The following is a 20,072-nucleotide window of genomic DNA, read 5'->3' on the forward strand; positions in this document are numbered from 1 at the left end:
CAACTGACATTGCTGGTGTCCTTTCCAACTTACCATGGCAGAAGTCGAAGTTACCAGCGCCTCTGGCTTGGTAGATAGAAAGTTCCTACTGATATCTGCTGCCCGAGACATTTCAAAATCCGGAAAAACCCCTTTCTCAAATATCAAGGAGGCCGTACAATACAAATATGGCTACAACGTCACGTTATGGCCCCTCGTAGAGCTCAGGCTAGGAACGATGGATGCCCTGTACCTTGTCTTGGATGAGCTCATCAAGCGCGATCCCTTTATAAAATCAACAGTTACCAGAATCGGGTGCCAGCTCGTTAAGCTCGTCAAGAAAGAAAATCGAGTACACATGAATTGGGACATAAACGACAGTATGTGCAATTAGCCCAGCTCACCTTTGACTCGCCCTGCAATCTTTTTGCAAAGGGGTAGTGGCCAATCAAAAAAAAATATATTCTTTCCGGTGATTTTGACTCAGTTCTCCGCGTTTGTTTAAGATGACATCTACAAATACACCACCCTGTTTTATTGGGAGGATGCCAGGTTCAGTCGGCGCAGAACGCTGGCCGAACTGACTGACAAAATATACAAAGTACGCATTAATTCGCCTTCAAATTCTCTTTAGCGTTTTCAGGATTGCTCACGCCGCTTTCCTTTTTCCTCTTTGTCGCGCAGGACATCGAAAAAATAGACATCGAACTGAAGTCCAGAGTCGCCGAATACGAATCTATACGCACTCTGATCAGGCAGGCCAAGGCCAAACAAACGTACGCATAGATATTGATTTTCGAACTCTTGAACGACGCGATTTGAAGAGGTGGTTTTGGGCGAGAAAAGCGACGCGCCATTTTCTGGATTATCTGACGCATCTTATTTAGGGGCAGCTTGTTGACTCGAGACGTGAGCAGTCTGATTGACCAAGAAGACGTGGTCGAAACAGAATATTTGACGAGCATAGTCGTCGTGGTTCCAGCGTACGTGAAATAGTACCAGAAAAGAAAGAGTTTCGTTTTCGCATTTCTGATTCATTGCCTTCCTTGCTAAAGTCTGTCTATCGAGGATTGGGAGCAGAAATACGAGACGCTCACTGAATACGTTCTGCCGAAGTCCTCAAAGCTCCTTTACCGAGACAACGACCACGCCCTATTTCGAGTTTGCATGTTCAAACGCGTCGTGGACGATTTTGCCCGCGAGGCCCAGAGAAACAGGTGGGTTGTACGCAGGGTCGAGTCAAAAGTGAAGTCGAGCCAGCTAGACTTAGAAAAGCTCGAAAAGCAGAAACAGGTTTTGAAGCAGTCTCTGTCTCGTTGGTGCTCGATTCATTTTTCAAGCGCATACGTATGCTGGATGCACTTCGAATACATACGGCTCTTCGTCGAGAGTGTCCTAAGATTTGGTTTGCCCATTAACTTTGAAATGATACTCATCGACCTGTTGCCTAAGTCGGAAAAGAAAATTCACAAAATTTTACAAAAAATATTTAATTATTTGGCCGTGGACGACGTCGATATTGATGAATTCGACGACCAAGTGAGCGACTTTAAGGGCAAGATTGGCTTGGAGGACGAGAAGTTTTATCCATATGTGTCTATTGAGATTGAATGGAAAATCAGTGTAGACACCTGATGTGTGGTACTCGTGAGCTAGGAGGAGATGCGGGCTGAAGTTGAGAGCGCCAGTCGTTTTCGGTTTATTTTTAAAAGTCATTTTTTTCTCTCTCTGGGTTTATTGCGTAGGTGGGAAGTGCGAGAGAGTGGTTTCTAGCCGGTCTCAGGTCCTCGACGAGTGAGGGAGAGGCATGGAAGAGATCGATGAGGTCATGTTGCAGGACTTACGGAACATTGGCTGGTACGAGTTCGCGCACATGATCAAAAGAGAGAGGGGATAGAGAGCACTTCGCGCGGGGGAGTGAGTGATTGTTTTGTATTGTTTTGTGTGTGCGGTGTACCGCAGTGTCGAATGGTCGTTGCTTCTGAAGTTGCGTTTTTATCAGCGAGAGACGTAGGGCGGTTGGGTCTTTTGCTCACGATTTTGTTTTTGCTTGGGGCGTGCGTGGCGCGAAAAGCGAGATTGGGGAAAGTGTGTGCACGTGTAAGGACATCAAGACAGAGCTGCCTGCATGCATGCTGAAGTGCCTGAGACTGGCGGACAAACAGCAAAGATGTCCGAACAGGTTGTCGAAGAACATAACCAAAAAAGTGAATCAGATCACTAGGTTGATAAATCGAGTCAAGGTAAGGTGACTTGGTTTTTTTTTTGTCCCCTGATTCGTGTGTTGCACTGGGCGTGTGTGTGCATGTATGCTAACGAAGCAAAGCTTAGGAACTAGGTTTTCCGTACGAGTTTAGCTATCACCAGGTGCTGTATCCCAGCGAGCAGAATGCGCGGGTGTTGTTGACGTGGCTACGGAATTTGGTTCTGAAGGATGGGGAGTGTCCATCGAGGACGAGTGCGACGCGCAGGGAGATGTCAGAGAGGATGGAGTCGTTAAAGGGGGGGATGTGGGTGCCGTGTTTTGAAGTAGAGGAGGCGGGTTTTCCGTGCGTTGAGGAGCTGTCGACGCACAAGTTGCATGTGCCGTTCGGGGAGCTGGAGGGGCGCGAGACCGCTTGGGAGTGCTGGCGTGGTTTGAAGGAGCAAGTGAGTGAGAAGGGCGGATTGGCGCCGTCTGTTTTTGAACACAACACTCGTTTGCTGTGCGACCAGCAAGACGGAAGTCTGCAGGGGAGCGGTGAGGGGAGGCGGATAGTTGGAGGGGAGGAATGGAGGAGGCGGCTGAGCGCGATGTCAAAAATGAGTGCGAGCAGGGAAAACGAGACAGTCGACGGGCGCAACTGCACTAGGTTTGCAAGAAGGTTGGCGTATGGAGGGAGAAGCCGTGGGCTAATAAGGACGGTGCGCTCTGGGTCGGAGCATGAAAAGGACGAAAGTTTTTCTGGTTCGAACGAGAAGGCGGCGGCGGAATACGCGGACGATGTACCGAGTGAAAAAAAATGCGAAGAAACAGAAATTTTGGCGTTTTTGAAGCCTTTTAAAGGAGAAGAATTAGAGAGTGTGTGCGCAGAATTGGAGCGGATTGCTTGCATGTTGTCGGATGGCGCGAGCGATCCGATCAGCGCTTTAGAGGGCAAGATACACGAGAAGAAGGTGCAGTTGAGACAAGCGGCAGAAAGTTGGGAAAATTCTCGTCTAGGTTTTATTGAGCGCTATCGAGAAGCTCGTGCATTGGCTTCACAGCAAGAAAGCGTAAGGCTAGAAAAAGAAGAGCATGCAGACCAGCTGAGAGGGTCGGTCAGGTCACTGACTCAGAAGCTGGCCGAGTTGGATCGCGAAATGAGCAACTTGTCTCGCATGTACGAAAGTTCTTCTAAGAGCAGTCGCGAGGTGTACATAGCGTGCATCATGAATTTACTGAAGAGCATTGAGCGACAAAACCTCGAGCTTTTTAAAAACGCCGAGCATCTTCTCGAAGTCAAAAGAGAGGTGAACGGGCTCATGGAGATGATTCAGCGCAGCTACTTTAGCGCAGAGGAAAAAATTTTGGTAGAGATCAAGAAAAAATCGCGGGCAAAGCTTATATACGACGAGCTGCGGGCGCTCGACCGGTTATTTGACCAGCTGATTGAGTTGTCGGAGAAGAACGGACGCTTGAAGCGCGAGGGACTAGAACTTGAAGAGAGGTACTCCGAGCTCAGAGCAAGGCTCGGACAAATAGATTTGGAGGCCATAAAGAGAGATTTGGAGCTGGCCAAGAGGGAAAACGAGGAGCAAGTAATGCAGAAAGTTACCGTTTGAACGCTTAAAAACACAATTTCTGTGGCTCAAATGGTTTTTAATGCGCACGCGTTTGTGTAAACGGTTTTTTTTAGCTCGCCCATATTTTTAACAGCCTGTCTTTGGAGCCGCTTGCGACGTGTTGTCCGTCCGGTGCCCAATCCACGGCGTAAACTTCGTCCGCGTGTCCGGGCAGTTCTTCCGCGAGTTTTTTTGTTTCTATGTCCCACACCTTGAGAGTGGAGTCTTTGGATCCGGAGACCAGGAGTCTGCTGTCTGAAGACCAAGAAACTTGGTAGACCTCTCCGACGTGTCCTCGGAAGCTGGCGACGAATTTTCCGCTCTGAGTCCACAGCTTCAAGTTTTTGTCGAACGAGGCCGTCACAATGTGCCTTCCGTTCGGACTCCAGCTGACGATGTTGATGAGTCTGGCGTGTCCGGTGAGTCGTTTGATGGGCTTGTCGCTTTGTCCCGGGGCCCAGAGATATACGGTGGTATCGTCCGATCCGCTGGCCAGGATTTCCGAGCCCTTTCCCTTGACTTCGGTCCAGCGCTGGAGAGCTCTTTCTTGGCTCTCCTTCAAGCTCGAGTACTCTCGACCGGTGTGATCGTAGGCGCCAGTTCGCAGCGCGTAATCTGTATTCAGAGAAAGCGTATTGACCCAATGCCCGTGGCCGACCAAGTTTCGAACTAGTCGGCCGTCGGAAGCCGACCAAACTTTAATCGTGCGGTCTTGACTCGCAGTGTAGATGAGTCCCTCTCCTCCCCACCTTACGCTCGTTACGCTCATTGTGTGCGACGTCAGCGAGAACAAGCACTTCTGTTGGACGACGTCCCAAACTTTAGCTTGACCATCTTTGGAAGCGCTCACTAGTCGACGACAAGCCGAATTTACGTGAAGCGGCTCCCAATCTAGTGCAGTCACAAACTGAGAATGCCCCGACATAACACCACACATTTCTCCCGTTCTCGGGTTCCAAAGACGCACTGTCTTGTCCATACTTCCGGACGCCACCCACCTACCGTCCGGACTCCATCTCACACACAGCACCCAGTTTGTGTGTCCGCGACACTCGCTATATGGCGTTTCCGTGTCGGAATCCCAAAGTCGAACGGTTGTGTCCCCAGACGCAGTCGCCAACCTCTTTCCATCGGGGCTGTATTGTACGCTCAAAATTGCCTCTGTGTGTCCTGGAAGAGAGCTGCTGCATCGAGTCATCCTCCGAACTCGAAAGATTGCCTGAGGCTCGTAAACGATCTTCAAAATCGATTCCTCCGAAAGACCACTCGCTCCTTCCTTCGTAGCGGCCTTGCCCGACTCGCTCTTTCTGACTCTCTCTAGCGTCTCAATCAACGTTGAGGAAATCCCCTCATCTTGAAGGTAAAAATTGTACGGCAGCTGCTCGGGCTTTTTGCCGCGTTCGCGAACACGAAAATCAAATCAGCGCACACTCCCTTGACCTCTCTAAATGGCCACCCTTTATCCGTGAAGACGCACGTTTTTCAAGATGTGCTTGTTCAGGAGAAGCGACAACTTGGAGGCTGTTATGGTTTCCGGGACTGACATGGCCGGCCCTACTTGCTCGCCGTCCGGCGTCAAGAACCGGGCCAACAACGTCCTTCCACTCGCAGAGCTCATTTCGACAAAGAATCAAACTCCGAATATCGAACCTTTAGTAGCGAAAAATTTTTTGTGCAACGAGAACAGGCAAATTGTTAAAAAAAAAATACAAAAGTGTTTTTAGTCGCTCTTGTGCTCGAACGAGAACGTACCCAAAATTTCGTCAACCTGTCAGACGGCCGCGCGGCAGTTGCTCTCTGCACTTGTAGCGTTCCCCGTCCGTACAAAAACCCTGCTCCCCTTTGAGAGCACACCGTGCTTTGCCCTCCTGCAAAAATGTCCTAGAGCGGCTCCCTTCGAGGCAGGCACCTGGCCCTGCAGTCTCGGACTGTGTGGAAAAAAGGGCCGACTCGCGATTCGAACTTCGGGGCCCTAGCGAGCTTCCAGACTTTGCATGCGGCTAATTTTTTTTTGTCGTAGCATTTTGTGTCTTCAATAGCCAAATAACCACTGAAAAAAAACGGGCCATTAAGAAATAAACGCGTTTTGAGCTTCAGCCCTACTTTTTTTTTAAGGCATTTCCTATACGCGCATCTCTTTATGCGTCGTTGCCTATCTCTCTCTGCTTCGCTCTTCTCCTCATAAAAAGATGGCCTCGGAGTCCGTCGTCGATTCTTTCCGACCCGTTGAAATGAGCACAGACGTTGTCTCTACCGATTCGTCCAAGACTCGGACGCTGCCTGATCTGGGGACCATCGACATCAGACAGGCTGGATGGGTCATCTTGGAGTTAGTGAAACTTCAACTGTGCATTCGATGCGTTTTCCGATATCTGAACGTAACAGACGTCGAACTGTACCGACAAAACGTTCATGTACGTCAGGTGTGCGGACTATTGTTACTGCGTGTCATCGCAGTTGTCTTTTTTATCAACTCCTCTCTTTCAGTCGCAGATGAATACCTTATTGTACTTCTTCAACCTGTCCAGAAGTTCGGCTCCGTCACCTCCCGACCCTGCAGAAACAGAAACAAATCTTCCGTCGTTTCCAGAGATCAACCATCAAGTTCCTTGTCCTACCTGCTTGGGGATTCTGCAATATCTGGATTGTGCTAGCAATCTGGACGCCACTTTGGAAGCTATTCGTCGACGCGACTATGAAACCGACACCTACTGCTTAGCTATGAAGTTACCGACTTCTGTCAATTTACGTCACTATCAGACCTGGTACTACCTGCAAGACCGGTTTCCGCGAGTCACCGAGTTTCAAATAGAACCCGCAAAATCTTCTGTTCCAGACGTCAAGGAAGTGTTTAAATGGATTTTGGGTCACATCATCTATCAAAAGCTTCAATTCGAATTCGAATTCGAAGCGAGGTTCGAAATAAGAATTGTCGTCCATCACCCAGAAACCTCGCTCGAGTACGAAAAGCTCAGTACGCATCCCTCTAAACCTTCGAAGCAACAAAACCGACCACTCGCTGGTATTTCCTCGACCAGCGATTCTGCAACTCCCGACGAATCGTCAGCACACTCTGACTATCCTGCTGATCAGTCAAACGCTGTTCCTGACTCCCACCAAGGACAAAAAAGACCACCCGAGTCTCTCGTTGCTCGAAAACCACGTTTTGACAAAAAAAGGAGAAAGGGCGCACCTCTCGAAGAAAGCATTGCCACCGTTAACCTAAAATTGAAAAGTCAAAGTAAGCAAAATCTCTGTAGCCTTTTTCAGTCAAATGGCCAATCGTCCTCTTTTTTTCCGCCACCCTCTCCAATCTCTTCCCATTCTACCCTCGAGTTTTTCTATTATCACCTGAGCGTGTTTGTGTCCGGACGTTATTGCAAATATGTCCGCAATCTCCCGCAATCTCCATGGATCATCGACGGCGTGCGAAAGTGCGAAAGCTCTGTCCAAGAACTTATCGGACCCATCCTGGCCGCGCACTTCGTCGCCGACAGCTACAAATTTATGGCCTCCGGACGCGAGGACGTCGACGTCCGCATGCTGGGTCGCGGCCGCCCATTCATCGTCGAGCTCATAAACACGCACCGACCCCATCTTAGCGAGAAGCAATATGCGGCTATTCAAAAAGAAATCAACCAAAAATCCGCCGGAAAAATCCGCATCCTCGACCTTCAGCAAGTCAGCGATAAGGACACGGAGACCTTGAAGCACGGCGAAGAATTCAAAGAGAAATCCTACCAATGCGTCTTGTGGATGCCCGAACCCGTCGAACGAGAACGCCTTGAGTCTCTAAGCCAAACGCCGGAATTCGAAATCGAGCAGCTGACGCCCATCAGGGTCTTGCACCGAAGATCTTTGTGTTCCAGAAAAAGAAAAATATCCAAGATGTCTTTCACGTACATCAATAGCCACTACGCATTGCTGGACATCAAAACACAAGCGGGAACGTACATAAAGGAATTTGTTCATTCAGACCTGGGAAGAACAAGACCCAGCTTAGGCGATTTGTTAGGACAAGACGTCCAAATCCTCTATTTAGACGTAACCGAGGTTGAGCTGGACTTCCCCAAAAAGCTAGAAAACGAAGAAGAGCCCGTTTCAAACGCTGGCACAATACTTGACAGCATAGATTTAAATAGTGTACCCTCAATCACTTGTGCAGACGGCTCGAAATCGCCTTCTTTTCAGCCTTCTCCCCCTCCTCAAAATGCGCACCAATGCTCTCCCCTTTTATCCTAACTCTCCAGCGCGGCGGAAAGCCCTCACGCCAAGACACTCAATGAAACTGCTGTCTGCAGAAAAAACGAAAAAAAAATCTGTACACATAAAAAACCACGCATTTCACAAATTCCATTAATTTGCCATTCATCTTGTGTCGTACTGGTCCAACATATTTCCATCTAGGACGGACGCCAAGCCGTTCTTCAACTCATCGCCTCGAAAGCTAACGAACACTTCAGTCACTCTATCGTCAGCACGACTGCCTAAGCTGTTCTAACCAGCGGACTTTCCTCGCATAAATTCGACAACACCGAAAATTTCTCCTCCTGTTCTTCCATATGCACGCACATCGTCACAACTGAATGCAATTCCATAGAAGTCTTCAATTTTTCTTTTGTCAGAATTTGTAACTACCATTTGAATCCTTGCTTTTGTTTTCTGTATACTTGAATAACCGGCTCGAACATAAGAAAACACAATGCTAGCTATAGCTCTGTAACGCACGAAGATGGTTCCATTATCCAAGCTATTTTTTATTAATTGAATTATGGTAGACGTTCAGCTCTTTGCGTTTTGTATGCAAGATTTTTGCCACTATCGCATGTTTTCACAACAGAGGCGTTTAAATTCGAAGCTATCGAAGGTCGACCAACTTGTGAAATCTTACTGCAATAGATGTTTTTTTTGGACAAAAATCAGCCCGTAAACTCAAAACCCAAAATCTGAAGCAAGCCCTGTGACGAGTTCTACTTTTTTTATTGTTTGAGCATTCCCTCGCTAATACGGTATTTAATGTTTAAACCGCTCTTCAGAAGAAGATGCTTTGTTTGCTATATAATATTTTTTATTTGAATATGTGTTCATAACACGACCACGAAGTATCGGGTCTCACATTTACAGATTCAGCATTCCGCTCATCAAGAACAATATTTAAACTAACACCCTACTTGGCTTGCTTCTAGTCTGACTTTTCTTTGGTCTGACCGAAAACTTTTTTCATGCAATATGCATCTTCTCCATCTGCGTAGTATTTTAGCTCAACACTGTGAATTCTTTGGCGAAACTTAATATCAGAGGTATGTACTAACATATTGTAAGGAACAGAAAAAGAGTTTGCGTACTTAAATCCAAGTGTATTTTGATATAACTTCAATGCTGCCTTGTTTCCTTTACGAACGTGCAAAAGGCAATATTGTGCATTGTACACTTCACGCATCGTTTTCTCTAAAACAAAAAAACATACACAAAATGGGTAAATCAAACCTGCCATGATAAAAAAATATCGAACGACGTCATCGCAATGTCTGACGCCTAGCATTTAATCACGTACGAGATAGCTTCATTAGATTTGTTGCCAACCCCAGTCTCCTGTATGATCTGAGAATTGCCAGGGAGGTGACATGCCCATGCGGATATGTTGTTTCTTCTTCATCCCTTAAAATAAAAACATAAGGCTTCTTTTTAGATGTGCATTTCTTTCACAAAGAAAACGCACATTTTTGCGAGAACATAGCCCACTACATTACTTTTTGAGTCAATGGCCACTTGAGATAGCTGCGGCCAGGTCAGGATATGGTACAAATAATATTTAAATTGGTAGTTTTCTGGCAAGCAAAGTAGGTTGGCTTGCTGCATCTTCAAGAGGTCATCACACTAGAGTAGGGAGCAGTCATTTTTTGAACAAACTATTAGGAGAAGTGATAAGTGAGAAGCTAAAATGCATACTAATTCTTTTCATACACGAGCTCTTCGAATTGTGATCATGGTGAAATGCGGAAAACACAGACCGAATAAATAACTTTTAATTGCTTTCGCACAATCGACAGCGACAACGAAGATTGCCGTAGAATTTTTTTTTTTGATTTAACGATCTGATCTTACCAAAGATCAAAAATTCACTAAATTTAGTTTTTTCAATACAATACATCCAATTGAGGATATTCTGTACCGTATCTCAATTAATTCTAGCAGTTTTTATGTCTGATGTATTTTCTGAGTGATGTTTCCTTGAATCGAATAGCAATCGTTGTCTATGCTATTGGTAGGCTGAACCACCTGATTGGCATTATTTTCTACTTCTGCCTAATTGTATAAAGCTCACAGTAGTTTTCAAAAACATTTTCAAATCTGATTTTGGCTTAAATTCCTTTTTTTGAGGTGTCTACTATAAATGCTTTTAGATGCAAATAATACATCAAATTCAACAATGTTTGATGTTTGTTCATTGTGCTAAGCATTTATAACTTCTTTAGTACCGCTCTAATATTATTTAGAAGAGAAGGCATGTGCCAGCCTTTGGTTTCCTTACGCTCAGCCATTACTTCAGTTTCCTTGCGCTCAGCCATTATTTCATCGTCGCCTTAACTTCATGGTCGTCACATCTCTATAACTTTTTTCTTTACTTCAGACTTGAAACCTGCTCTTGCCAGCACTGTTGACACTGTTACCTCAACTTTCATCCTCAGTATTCAAAAAAAGTTTGCTTGCAGTTTTTCCTATTAAGCAGTTTTATTATACAGAAATACCCTACAGACAGTCGGCTCATTTCTATAGTTTTAAAAGCCAGTATTGACGGTCTATCCAGCCTTTGGTTTTTATATAAAATCAAAAAATTTTGGATTCCTAATTTATGGTACAATCATTCGAGCTCTGCTCTTTTTTTTCGTCATTTTTCTCTCCTAAAAAAGGTATGAGTGACACGTTTTTGCCCTTTCCACCAATATTTCCCTGCTTTATAAGGGTGAATTCTAAAAATATTAAATGGCTTCACGTGCATGTTCACTATCAAAAATGATACTGATGAACGTGTTATAGCAATTTCTACAAAATGTGACCTGGGCAAATCATGAAAATAAGATGAGGAAACAAACAAAATGAATAGAAGGGCATTGATAAAATAGTAGTGACTTTTCAACATTAAAAATTCACAATGCGTCCATATGAATCCAGCAGATTACAAGAGTGTTCTGAAATTATCCATTACCTTTAGGTAACTGAATGCCAGAATGCATATACTAACGCAAAAAAATACAATAAACGTACAGTGTCAAAAATTAAAAAAATTTCTGAGCTGAGGTATCAAACGTAACAATGATTTCATGATTGGCGACCTGTGTTCAAAAATAATAGGCTTTATAATAGAAAGATTTAACACACTACCTATATTATAGCTAGAAGGTGCAAGATAAAAGGGTTTCAAGTCTACAAACTTGAATTCGCTATTTGATTGCTGCAGCTTTCAAGAAAAAGGACCATCGTTAAAAAACGAAACCAGAATTTCAAAATTTAGTTTACTTTGCATTATCGTATTTGAAAAATATTATTGGCATATCAATTAAAGTAACATATAATTTTAAATAGCACAAATTCAGGAAGTACGTTTGTCGCTTGCAGTAAAATAGTAAGCATATAAACCCCAATTTATGGCTTCATATGAAATCGCTCTGCTTTACTTATAGTATTATCTAAGGCTAAATAGTAATACTATTGTAGTTACAAAAATTGCATATTTAAAAGCTGTTAAAACAGCGGTGAGACTTTTAACATTTTGTTGATTGTGCTTATTTTTCATTACCAATTTGAAACCCGCTTGTGCTTTTCATTCTCTATTTTCACGGAAAGTGAAACGATTTATTATGTTCCTGTATACCATGATTTAATGTTTTAAAGGCTATGATAAGATGCCTGTGTTAGAGAAGAGAAGAGTTGAAATAAATCCATCGAAATCCGTTTCGACGGTTTTGATAATCAGTTAAACTTTTTGCTGTAACTCGCAAAAAATGACATATATCTTGTATCACCTCTTAGTTCTCGCATATTATTCTCTATGATATTGTCTGCATTTTTCAATGTCTTGGATTCAGAGGGATTCCCATTTCCGTATAGTGCCGGAAAATCCGTGATCATAGGGCTTAAATTTATAATCCTAGTTACAGTCAAGTTCATAACGTAATATTTGCTATTAGTATAATCAAATATCTTTAATAGCTTGACTATAACATAAAACTATAGCGTACATTTTTTTCTTTCGGTGGAGACTATGTCTACAAGAAAGTCATGTGTTACAGAATTTGAAATTGCCTTAGCAATATCATCTTTTCGTAGGGTGCGGTGCCCAATCACAAACCAAGCCAATAGCGTAAGCTCACTCACAAACATTTCGCAAGCTTTTGCTAATAAATCAACGACCTCTGCTGCAACACGTTGCTTTGCTTTCTTCAATAAATATCACAGTTAGCGAAATTTGTGTAAATCCAATTTTTTGTAACGTTCAATTCGATTTATAAATTTTAAAGCTAAACAAATAGAAAATAAACATTATTAGGAATAAATAGCCGAAAATTACTAGGCACTTTTGTTCTGATATTCAAATTTGCCTTTGCTTTTTATCCTATAAATTATTTTTTTTTGTCGCCTTGCTATTATACTGATTCCACATACTCTGACATCTTCATCTGATTTTATAATTTTCCTTATTCGTTTCAGAGGAAAAGCATGCTTTTGAATTGAACTTAAACTTATCAATTCCATTTGTGTTTTTTGATGTTTCCAAAACAAGTCCAAGAAAAACGCAGAATTATCATGAGATTTTACTTCCTTGAGCTTTTCATAAAATGGACCATCTTCTGACCAGAGATTAATGCTTCTGTCATTTGGCTCATCTTCGACAATACAGCCGCCTCGTATCTTTCTCTGAATTTCATATCTGGAATAATCGTGCACTGAAGTTACGTTTGTCATTTCGCCAAAGTCTTCAGTTTCAGTCACATGATTTTTTTTGGCTCGATCCATAACACATGAATGACACCTACTAATACAGCGTTTTTTGTTATTCTAAAAAAAATAAAATATATTTATTATAATTTAAAATATTATTTTAAGCGTAGTTCGAATTGTTGTATCGCTTTTTAACTCTCCAAAAAAAGCCAAAGATCAAAATTGGCTTTTTCTGTAACCATAATAAGAACACTTTTAAAGGCGTGCTTTTATCCAATTAATTAACTTATATCCCTTATTATTTTATTCGAAATTTTATATTTTTTAATAAAAATAATGTAATTTATCAAGTACAATATAACCAAGGCTCGTTGGATCTGAAATATGCTTTTGAAACATCACAGTTCCTTGAACACAACATAAATATATACCTGACGAAAGCAGGAATTTAGTTAAGCAAAAAACATGGTCTACTATTCTATAATTTGATTATATAAAACACAAAAAACACAGCTTCTAAATCGAAAAGCAATGTTATTGATTTGGTGAGCAGTGATATTTGCAAAAACATACGATTCATAATCAAATATGACTTAAAAAACTGATGACACAGAGCTGAATCAAGGCAGAACTCGGTTTGACGTATAGATTTTGATGCTTATTTGTGATTACAATCAAAAAAGCAACAGGAAATGGAATTTGAATTTTCATACTCTAAATACAACTTTGCTAATCAGCCCTATATTAAAAAACACTCAACTAGATTCGTACAACGCAAATAGAGTTTGAAGATTGATTAAAATTTAGATATCTGAGCAATTAATAATTTTTCTAATTTTTTAATTGGCTTAAACAGAATGCGCTTTATCGGCTAATAATTCGTTTTCGTATTGAGACTTTTTGTCATAACTTTCGTAGTATTTCCTGTTAGCTTCGCTTCAATTTTCGCTTAAAATGTGATCTAGAATTGCTAAAGGGATTTGGCTACGGCGGTTCTGTGTTAAGCTACAAACGCTAGGTGTCAACTGGATGGAACTTGATACATATGTCAACACGAACTCGACAATTACCATCTTATTTTATTTTCTATAAAAATTAGCTTGATGAGCTATACTAAAATTATCAACGTATTAGTTCTGTTTATGTATAAAAGCAAGATTCGCAGAATCTTGATGGAGGTGGTCTTTATGTTATGCAAGGACCATGCTGTCGTAGCCCGCAAATCGATGGACAATTTTTTAGAATTAAGCTATTTTTAGATCAGAAGTCAATGATTTAAGCAGTTTCTATGAAAACGCTGTGCTCACTGATTTTTGCTTTTACCGAAGCACCAGCTAACCATCTTACCTGATTGTATAATATTATAAAGATTTCAGTCTTTCGAAACAGATATTTCCGGCACAAAACGTGCAAATAATTAATTTTTAATAATTTCAGTTTGTTATTCAAGCCCGTCTTCTGGTTGTCACCAGCTATGCTATCAAGTGAATCCTTTGATTCATTGAAGTATTTTGCTAATTCAAAAAACAAGAAAGTAGAACTCTGAAAATGGTATAGTAAATTCATAAAACAGAGCAAAATACGTTATAGTTGAGCAGTTGAAATGTTTTAATGTAAGATGCTGGGCAACATATAAAAAATCTGATTTATGTTTCAAAAATAACTCAATACAGCAGCACGCTAGCAAAAGTGAAAATAAAGCATTTACTCAAGAGGTGTGTTGCAACAGTTTCTTGATTTGAACTAAAAAATTACGTTGGGTGTTAAAAAGTATCAGGAAAAGGTAGGATTTTAATATGGCTATTACCTGAATTCAATGAGGGTTTTTTTGAGCTCGATGACAGCGTTCAAAACGATCGTAGCGAATAGAGTGCATACTGACAAGGTTTAGCTTTCACTATAATCAAAACTTATGTAATCCGTATGTTTTGCATTTTAATGCATATATTAGCATGCAGTAAAGTGCATTCTGGAAAAGCAAATTATTGGCGTTGCGAAGCCAATGTAATTTTCTCAAGTTGCATAAAAATTTCTGTAGAATACATAAAAAACCGCCAATTACCTAAATATACTTGAAAGCTTGTGACATGAATACAATAATAGACGGGTTACAGGATTGAAACGCGAATACTATGGCCAAATTGGGGTAAATTCTGCTTGAACAATTTAGTCTTTTTTCTTAGTTTTGTCTTTTTTGTGCTCTTTGTGCTTTTTTTTTGGTGAATCCGTTTCAGAGGCCTTGTCTTTTTTTGAAGATTCGCGTTTTCGTTTTTTATGGGTTGCAGGTTCTTCTGATGCTTGGAGGTCGTCTTGAGCGCCATTGCATGTCCCGTTTAGATTGATTTTTGGTCGTTTTTTTGGGTTAGAAGGTAATGTAGAATCGCTTTTGGTATTGTAAGTAGAAACAGGTTCTGATGGTCGCTGGTATGCTTGGAAACTAGGTCTTGAGAGAGTTCTTTGAATACCTTGGGCGTCTCTGTTTTCTAGGTTCATCATCATGTTTTGAATTTGTAGAAGAGATTCAGACCCGACTTCATTTGTGATAGTATCGCCTAATGCATCGACGCGTACAGACAGAGCTGCTTTGTTGGCCACAACACGCGAGATCTTACCTTTGTACTTTGGGTTTGTCTGACCCACCAAGCTAGCATGGTAGAGATACCCGTATTTAGGTGTCGGTTTGGAAGCTTTTATAGCACGAAACAGGGCTTTTTCGGCACCTAATATTTGTATAGTAGAGGCTGGATACTTGGCTAGGTTCATGAGTGATCCGGCGTGAGCAATCAATCGAGCGCCTAGTAGTTCACCTACTATCATCGTCAAGTTGGGTGCCATAGCAATCATACGGTTTTTCAGATAGTCCCATAGATATTCACGATACTCTACCAAGTCAAGAATTTCATTTACTAGAGCCTGGATATGAAACATGTCTTCCGAAGAAACCTCGGTACCCATTGAAATGTTCGCTGCGAGCTTGATTTTTTCGGCAGTTTCTTCGTCCACAACATCGGTAAGATCCTTGCTGTTAGCGGTTTGACGATCACCTAATGCGCGGATCACTCTGATATACGTGTTATTGTCAGGGACAATTTTGGTCAATTCAGGAAAATGGTATCCATACCATTCTCTGGCACGCATTATATAAATATTGAGTTCCTTGTCTAGGTCATCTAAGATGCCTTTTGGTGGAAACGGTTAGAAAGTGATAGAAGAGGTGAAAATTTTTGGATACCGATTTGGTAAAAGTCTATAGAAACTTCGTTAGCACATACCCACTGCTTGAACGATCATTGCATCCACTTTGTCGGGAGAAAATTTTATTTTATACCGCGACAAGGAATGCGCCAAGCCCAAATTCATTGCCTGCAAGTTTTTCTCTGGAAACTCGGTAGACAGCAAATCCTGAAATTGAAAGCGAATGCATCTCATCAACTCTGTGACAGTGTTATCATAGACACAGTCTATTTTCAGTTTTTTGTTAATAGAAGCTGCCAACTTGAGATCACCGACGGCAAGCTTCTCAGTTTTAACAGTCGACTTTAAAAAATTTCTAAGGGTTGAATTCGCCTTCCCTTCCATCAAGGCCGTTACCGTCTCGAGCGCATCGGTAAGGTTCTCAAATTTTAAGAAGCTCTTCAAGGAGACGCTAACAGATGACGGACAAAAACAACAAATAAGAATCTCAGAATCAAAAATATCCGGTTCGATGTAGATAGACGCTTTATAGCCAAACTTTCGAGACATACAGCTTTCTTGCCGATTCGATCTTTCTAAAGCGGTCATAGAGCTTTTCGGGCTTCTTTAAAACGCCATCGTCTTTAAGCTTAAACAAGGCAAATCCCGCTTAACATATGGGTCAGAAATTCGTCAAACTATTTAATGGTGGTAAAATTTCAAGGAACTGAGCTTCCGCTAAGCCTTTTCTGCCCCAACCACGCACCGGATGTTTCGAATAGTACTAACATGTCGTCTGTGGTATGCTCGGCACAACCAACAAAATAGCACTCAATTTTTTTAATTTATTCGTTAAAAATTAGTTTGTCAATAGCTTTTTTAGCTGTCTCTACTTCTATGAATCACGTTAGAGGGGATATTTTATGATATTTCATTAACCATCATATAATACCCGCTGGAATGTCAATAAATGCTGAGAGTTCAGAGTGTCCATAAGCCTAAATAAGCGGATGCCTTATTCGGAACATTTAAGGCTCATTCACACCTACTCTTAAAGTCTGTTCGGACTAGCTCGGGGAAGGGCTTGGAGCGTCGAGAATACTACGTTTTGCCTGCGGGTCATCATATATAACAAGAGAGTATCTGCAATACAAATTTATTGTTCAAACACTTTTTCTGATTTTAGTCTGGCATCTTTTGTTATAAATTTTCAATTGAATTTGCCTTCAAGACGCGCGCTGCTGCACTCCTAACTTACTTTGGTACTCCTGGCTGAACTCGAAATTAAAAAATCCCTATTGTATGTCACGTATACTCCGTTAAATTTTTTTGGTAAATAGGTGAAAATGATGCGTCAAAATGCTTTAATTTTAGATTTTGATTTAGCCATGAAAAAATTATCCTTCTGATTCACCAGGGCACATTTGCTTGCCTATTGTGTTGATACTCTCAAAAAAGCTGACAAATACCTCTTCTATTTGTAGGACCATTTTACTGCTCACAATGTTGAGAATTCATACAGTTCTGATGCCACCTCTATGAGCGTTCTTGCATACCAAGCGCACCGATTAATTATAAGCTTTTTCTTCACCTGCAATTATTATCTTTTTTCTCATTCGTCGACGCAGTAAAATTTTTTCGTCGAATTAATCTATGAAATATTTCAGTTCTATTTTATTTATGGAATGGCTGAATACTCTGAGAGTTTGAGCGTAGAAAACTCAACGTTACGAAAGCCTCAAGACGATCAAGTGTTTGCCTCATGTAACTCAGCTGTTGGCTTCCAAAATATAAATAAAGAGTCTGGGGAAGAAAATTTTCTTCTCCTCTCTAAATCTGCGATAGATGCACACTCTCTTCCTGTGTCTATGAAACTTCAGAGTGTTTCTATATCCGATCCGGGGCTGAATAGCCAGGGTCAATTAAAAGCTAACGTGTTTTATTCTGTTTTATTCGCTTTAAATGCGTTAATTCCTTTTCACAATAGCCACTATGATTCTCTTCGTACGCTTTATCATGTCTTCAGAAATTTAAACCAAACAAAATCGTTTCCGCTATCTCGGATACATCCTGAATTAAATCTTGGTACGGATGTCGAAAATTTATCGAAACAGGCACAACTTTGTAAAGTAATGCATTTTAACTAAACTGTGTCGACGGACTAGGCGAGGTGTCCTCTTCACAAGCTAATGAGAACAGATACGGAATACAAACAGGTTCACATAAGAACCTGCCGGGTCAGACGCAATTCAATTTGAGTCCAAGCCCTGCCAATCTATATCAAGGCACTAGCGCCGGTAACTACCAAGGTAAACATCATTCTGGCCATGCAGTCAGCTCACCTTGTGTATCCTCTTATATAATACGCATACTGAATCAAGACAGCTGTGTATCACCTCGTGCTACTGCTTTTTTTGATTTTTTTTTTGAGGAATTGGTGTATGCTTCGAGATTGCAGACATTCGTACAGGTATTTTTGAAGCCATTGGAGCTTGGTATCAACATAAAAAAAATAACATCTATTACTATAAATGAATACAAAACTTTGCTTCAGAGGTACAATGTTATTGCGCAAGAGCACTTGATGTTTGTCAGCCATTTGGCGAAGCACTGTGAGATTTTAGAACTGGCTCCAGAAAATATTGGGGCGTTGATGAAAATTTGGGGAGAGAGCATGGGATTGTATTATGAATTTGCGAAATCTTATGATAAGTCATCTATTTTGCTAGAAAAAATTATGTTAGATGAAAAAACAGTTAGAAGTTTGTATAAACTGTATATGAATTCAGGCGAGATTTTGGATAGAAAAGTCACATGGAAGACACGTCAAATATGTACGCTGCTAAGCAGCTCGGTGCGCAGTAAGAGCAATCTATCGAAGTCTTCGTGCTTCAATGATTACGTATGCGATTTGTTGGACACTTCTCCTTGTGCGCTGTATGATGAGCTGTTGAATCATCTTCCAAAGTACTTGGATTATTTGCAAAGGTTTATTAGTTGTACTGATACCGCTCATCCAGATCAGCAGTATCTGGTAATTGTGTTCGCAATGTTTCAGAAGAACATACAGTGCATTATGCAAGCAAGGGAGTGGGCATATCATCGAAAATCTCTATATTACCTAAGGGAGAAGCTTTCAGTAGAGAAGTTCGGCCAGTCTCTCAGTCTTCCGGGTAGCAAGCTGGTATACGAAGATAACACTATTTCTGTCACTATTGCTCGAGAAAAGCTAAAAAATATCTCGCTACTCATGTTCGACCAAGGCATCTTGTTGGTAAGGTATGACTACATGGCCTCTAATACCGCTTCGAATACTCCTTCATCGAGTTTGCATACATCTTATATGTCGACTAGCTTTTTGGAAACTGGTTCCCGTATGTTGATGCTCAATCACTGTTTGCTCGACCAGCTGGATGTAGCTAGAGAATGCGTCAAACCTGCGGCGCTCAACCAAGACGGTCAGAGTACCAATAATACCTGTTCTTCCACTCGTTCAATCAGGACTGTTTGCAGTTGCGACACGGGCCTTCATATGTCAGATACTGCGGTGTACCCGTCTCGTCAAAGCCCGAGCTCTTGTTACGATTGGCCGTCTACTCTGGGGGTTTTTCAGAGAGCCGATGCTTCAAATAGAGATGGCAAAGAAGAGCCGATTCTTTTATTTTCGACGGATTATCAGCTTTTTTGTTCTCGTCCCCACGATCGGTACTACTTGACGAAAAACGGTCCGAATTTCATTCCGTTATTATGTTTGCATCTCGATGAGTTCATCCTGCAGATGAACTATTTAGAATCGAAGAAGCCAAGCTGTATTTTGTGGAAAGAGAACAAACGGTACAAAATTGAGTTCGCGTCTAACGTTCGAAAGCTTTGTTGGATCCATACATTTGACAAGTACTTAAAAAGATATCTCCTGCGCAAAAAGCCATCTAAAACAGTTCACCTTCCGACTCCTAGGGTAACCGCATTCAAAAAATCAGGAATACGCTTTGTTGACTGGTCCTCAGAACGCATCGAGTCCTAGTTTTGGTAGGACGGACGTTTCAATTGCTACCAAAGTTGACTCAACCGTTTCTCTGATCATTCAAACTCTATTGCCAAAAATTTCTCTACTCGATCCAGCTTCCTTTTTAAGCGCTCATTATTTCCTAGTTGAGCCCGCCAAAAGAAAGTAC

General features: G+C 41.6%; 5 protein-coding genes and 1 long non-coding RNA gene across 6 annotated transcripts; 2 read left to right on the top strand and 4 right to left on the bottom strand.

The window, feature by feature from the left end:
* The first annotated feature begins 8 nt into the window (after positions 1-8).
* Positions 9-3,783, top strand: LOC126318221 (coiled-coil domain-containing protein 22-like). Its single transcript, XM_049993239.1, has 7 exons — positions 9-359; positions 486-580; positions 664-755; positions 867-962; positions 1,035-1,836; positions 2,054-2,222; positions 2,311-3,783. The coding sequence occupies exons 5-7, from the start codon at positions 1,787-1,789 to the stop codon at positions 3,781-3,783; spliced, it is 1,692 nt and encodes a 563-aa protein (XP_049849196.1). The 5' UTR covers positions 9-359; positions 486-580; positions 664-755; positions 867-962; positions 1,035-1,786.
* On the bottom strand, positions 3,162-5,826 carry LOC126318222 (uncharacterized). The gene is made up of 3 exons (XM_049993240.1): positions 5,536-5,826; positions 5,261-5,433; positions 3,162-5,170 (listed from the first exon to the last, which is right to left on the bottom strand). Exons 2-3 carry the CDS (start codon positions 5,399-5,401, stop codon positions 3,854-3,856), a joined length of 1,458 nt encoding a protein of 485 aa, XP_049849197.1. The 5' UTR covers positions 5,402-5,433; positions 5,536-5,826; the 3' UTR covers positions 3,162-3,853.
* A 146-nt stretch (positions 5,827-5,972) lies between these two features.
* On the top strand, positions 5,973-8,052 carry LOC126318195 (tRNA pseudouridine synthase Pus10-like). The gene is made up of 2 exons (XM_049993211.1): positions 5,973-6,112; positions 7,140-8,052. Exons 1-2 carry the CDS (start codon positions 5,973-5,975, stop codon positions 8,023-8,025), a joined length of 1,026 nt encoding a protein of 341 aa, XP_049849168.1. The 3' UTR covers positions 8,026-8,052.
* A 777-nt stretch (positions 8,053-8,829) lies between these two features.
* On the bottom strand, positions 8,830-9,816 carry LOC126318223 (N-alpha-acetyltransferase daf-31-like). The gene is made up of 5 exons (XM_049993241.1): positions 9,748-9,816; positions 9,503-9,660; positions 9,338-9,441; positions 9,129-9,231; positions 8,830-9,059 (listed from the first exon to the last, which is right to left on the bottom strand). Exons 1-5 carry the CDS (start codon positions 9,769-9,771, stop codon positions 8,966-8,968), a joined length of 483 nt encoding a protein of 160 aa, XP_049849198.1. The 5' UTR covers positions 9,772-9,816; the 3' UTR covers positions 8,830-8,965.
* Positions 9,817-11,454: 1,638 nt separating this feature from the next.
* LOC126318225 (uncharacterized) lies at positions 11,455-12,834 on the bottom strand. Its single transcript, XR_007557221.1, has 3 exons — positions 12,448-12,834; positions 12,024-12,222; positions 11,455-11,932 (listed from the first exon to the last, which is right to left on the bottom strand). It is a non-coding gene; the product is annotated as an uncharacterized LOC126318225 (long non-coding RNA).
* Positions 12,835-14,517: 1,683 nt separating this feature from the next.
* On the bottom strand, positions 14,518-17,073 carry LOC126318235 (uncharacterized). Its single transcript, XM_049993250.1, has 4 exons — positions 16,664-17,073; positions 16,470-16,566; positions 15,996-16,369; positions 14,518-15,902 (listed from the first exon to the last, which is right to left on the bottom strand). The coding sequence occupies exons 1-4, from the start codon at positions 16,686-16,688 to the stop codon at positions 14,890-14,892; spliced, it is 1,509 nt and encodes a 502-aa protein (XP_049849207.1). The 5' UTR covers positions 16,689-17,073; the 3' UTR covers positions 14,518-14,889.
* Positions 17,074-20,072: the final 2,999 nt, after the last annotated feature.

This window comes from Schistocerca gregaria, unplaced genomic scaffold (genome assembly GCF_023897955.1).
Source record: "Schistocerca gregaria isolate iqSchGreg1 unplaced genomic scaffold, iqSchGreg1.2 ptg000659l, whole genome shotgun sequence".
Taxonomy (NCBI): domain Eukaryota; kingdom Metazoa; phylum Arthropoda; class Insecta; order Orthoptera; family Acrididae; genus Schistocerca; species Schistocerca gregaria.

Bases quoted from the DNA above. Each gene is read 5' to 3' on its own strand.
- LOC126318221 (XM_049993239.1), top strand. From the start codon at position 1,787: ATGGAAGAGATCGATGAGGTCATGTTGCAGGACTTACGGAACATTGGC. The intron at 1,837-2,053 runs GTACGAGTTCGC...TGGCGCGAAAAG, and splicing joins GACTTACGGAACATTGGCTG to CGAGATTGGGGAAAGTGTGT. The intron at 2,223-2,310 runs GTAAGGTGACTT...AGCAAAGCTTAG, and splicing joins GGTTGATAAATCGAGTCAAG to GAACTAGGTTTTCCGTACGA.
- LOC126318222 (XM_049993240.1), bottom strand. From the start codon at position 5,401: ATGAGCTCTGCGAGTGGAAGGACGTTGTTGGCCCGGTTCTTGACGCCG. The intron at 5,171-5,260 runs GTGCGTCTTCAC...CGCGGCAAAAAG, and splicing joins ACAAGCACATCTTGAAAAAC to CCCGAGCAGCTGCCGTACAA.
- LOC126318195 (XM_049993211.1), top strand. From the start codon at position 5,973: ATGGCCTCGGAGTCCGTCGTCGATTCTTTCCGACCCGTTGAAATGAGC. The intron at 6,113-7,139 runs GTTAGTGAAACT...TTATCACCTGAG, and splicing joins GCTGGATGGGTCATCTTGGA to CGTGTTTGTGTCCGGACGTT.
- LOC126318223 (XM_049993241.1), bottom strand. From the start codon at position 9,771: ATGATCACAATTCGAAGAGCTCGT. The intron at 9,442-9,502 runs GTGCGTTTTCTT...TTTTATTTTAAG, and splicing joins GGCTATGTTCTCGCAAAAAT to GGATGAAGAAGAAACAACAT. The intron at 9,232-9,337 runs GTACGTGATTAA...TTTTTGTTTTAG, and splicing joins AAATCTAATGAAGCTATCTC to AGAAAACGATGCGTGAAGTG.
- LOC126318235 (XM_049993250.1), bottom strand. From the start codon at position 16,688: ATGTTAGTACTATTCGAAACATCCG. The intron at 16,567-16,663 runs GTGCGTGGTTGG...CCATATGTTAAG, and splicing joins AGTACTATTCGAAACATCCG to CGGGATTTGCCTTGTTTAAG. The intron at 15,903-15,995 runs GTATGTGCTAAC...TTCCACCAAAAG, and splicing joins AATGATCGTTCAAGCAGTGG to GCATCTTAGATGACCTAGAC.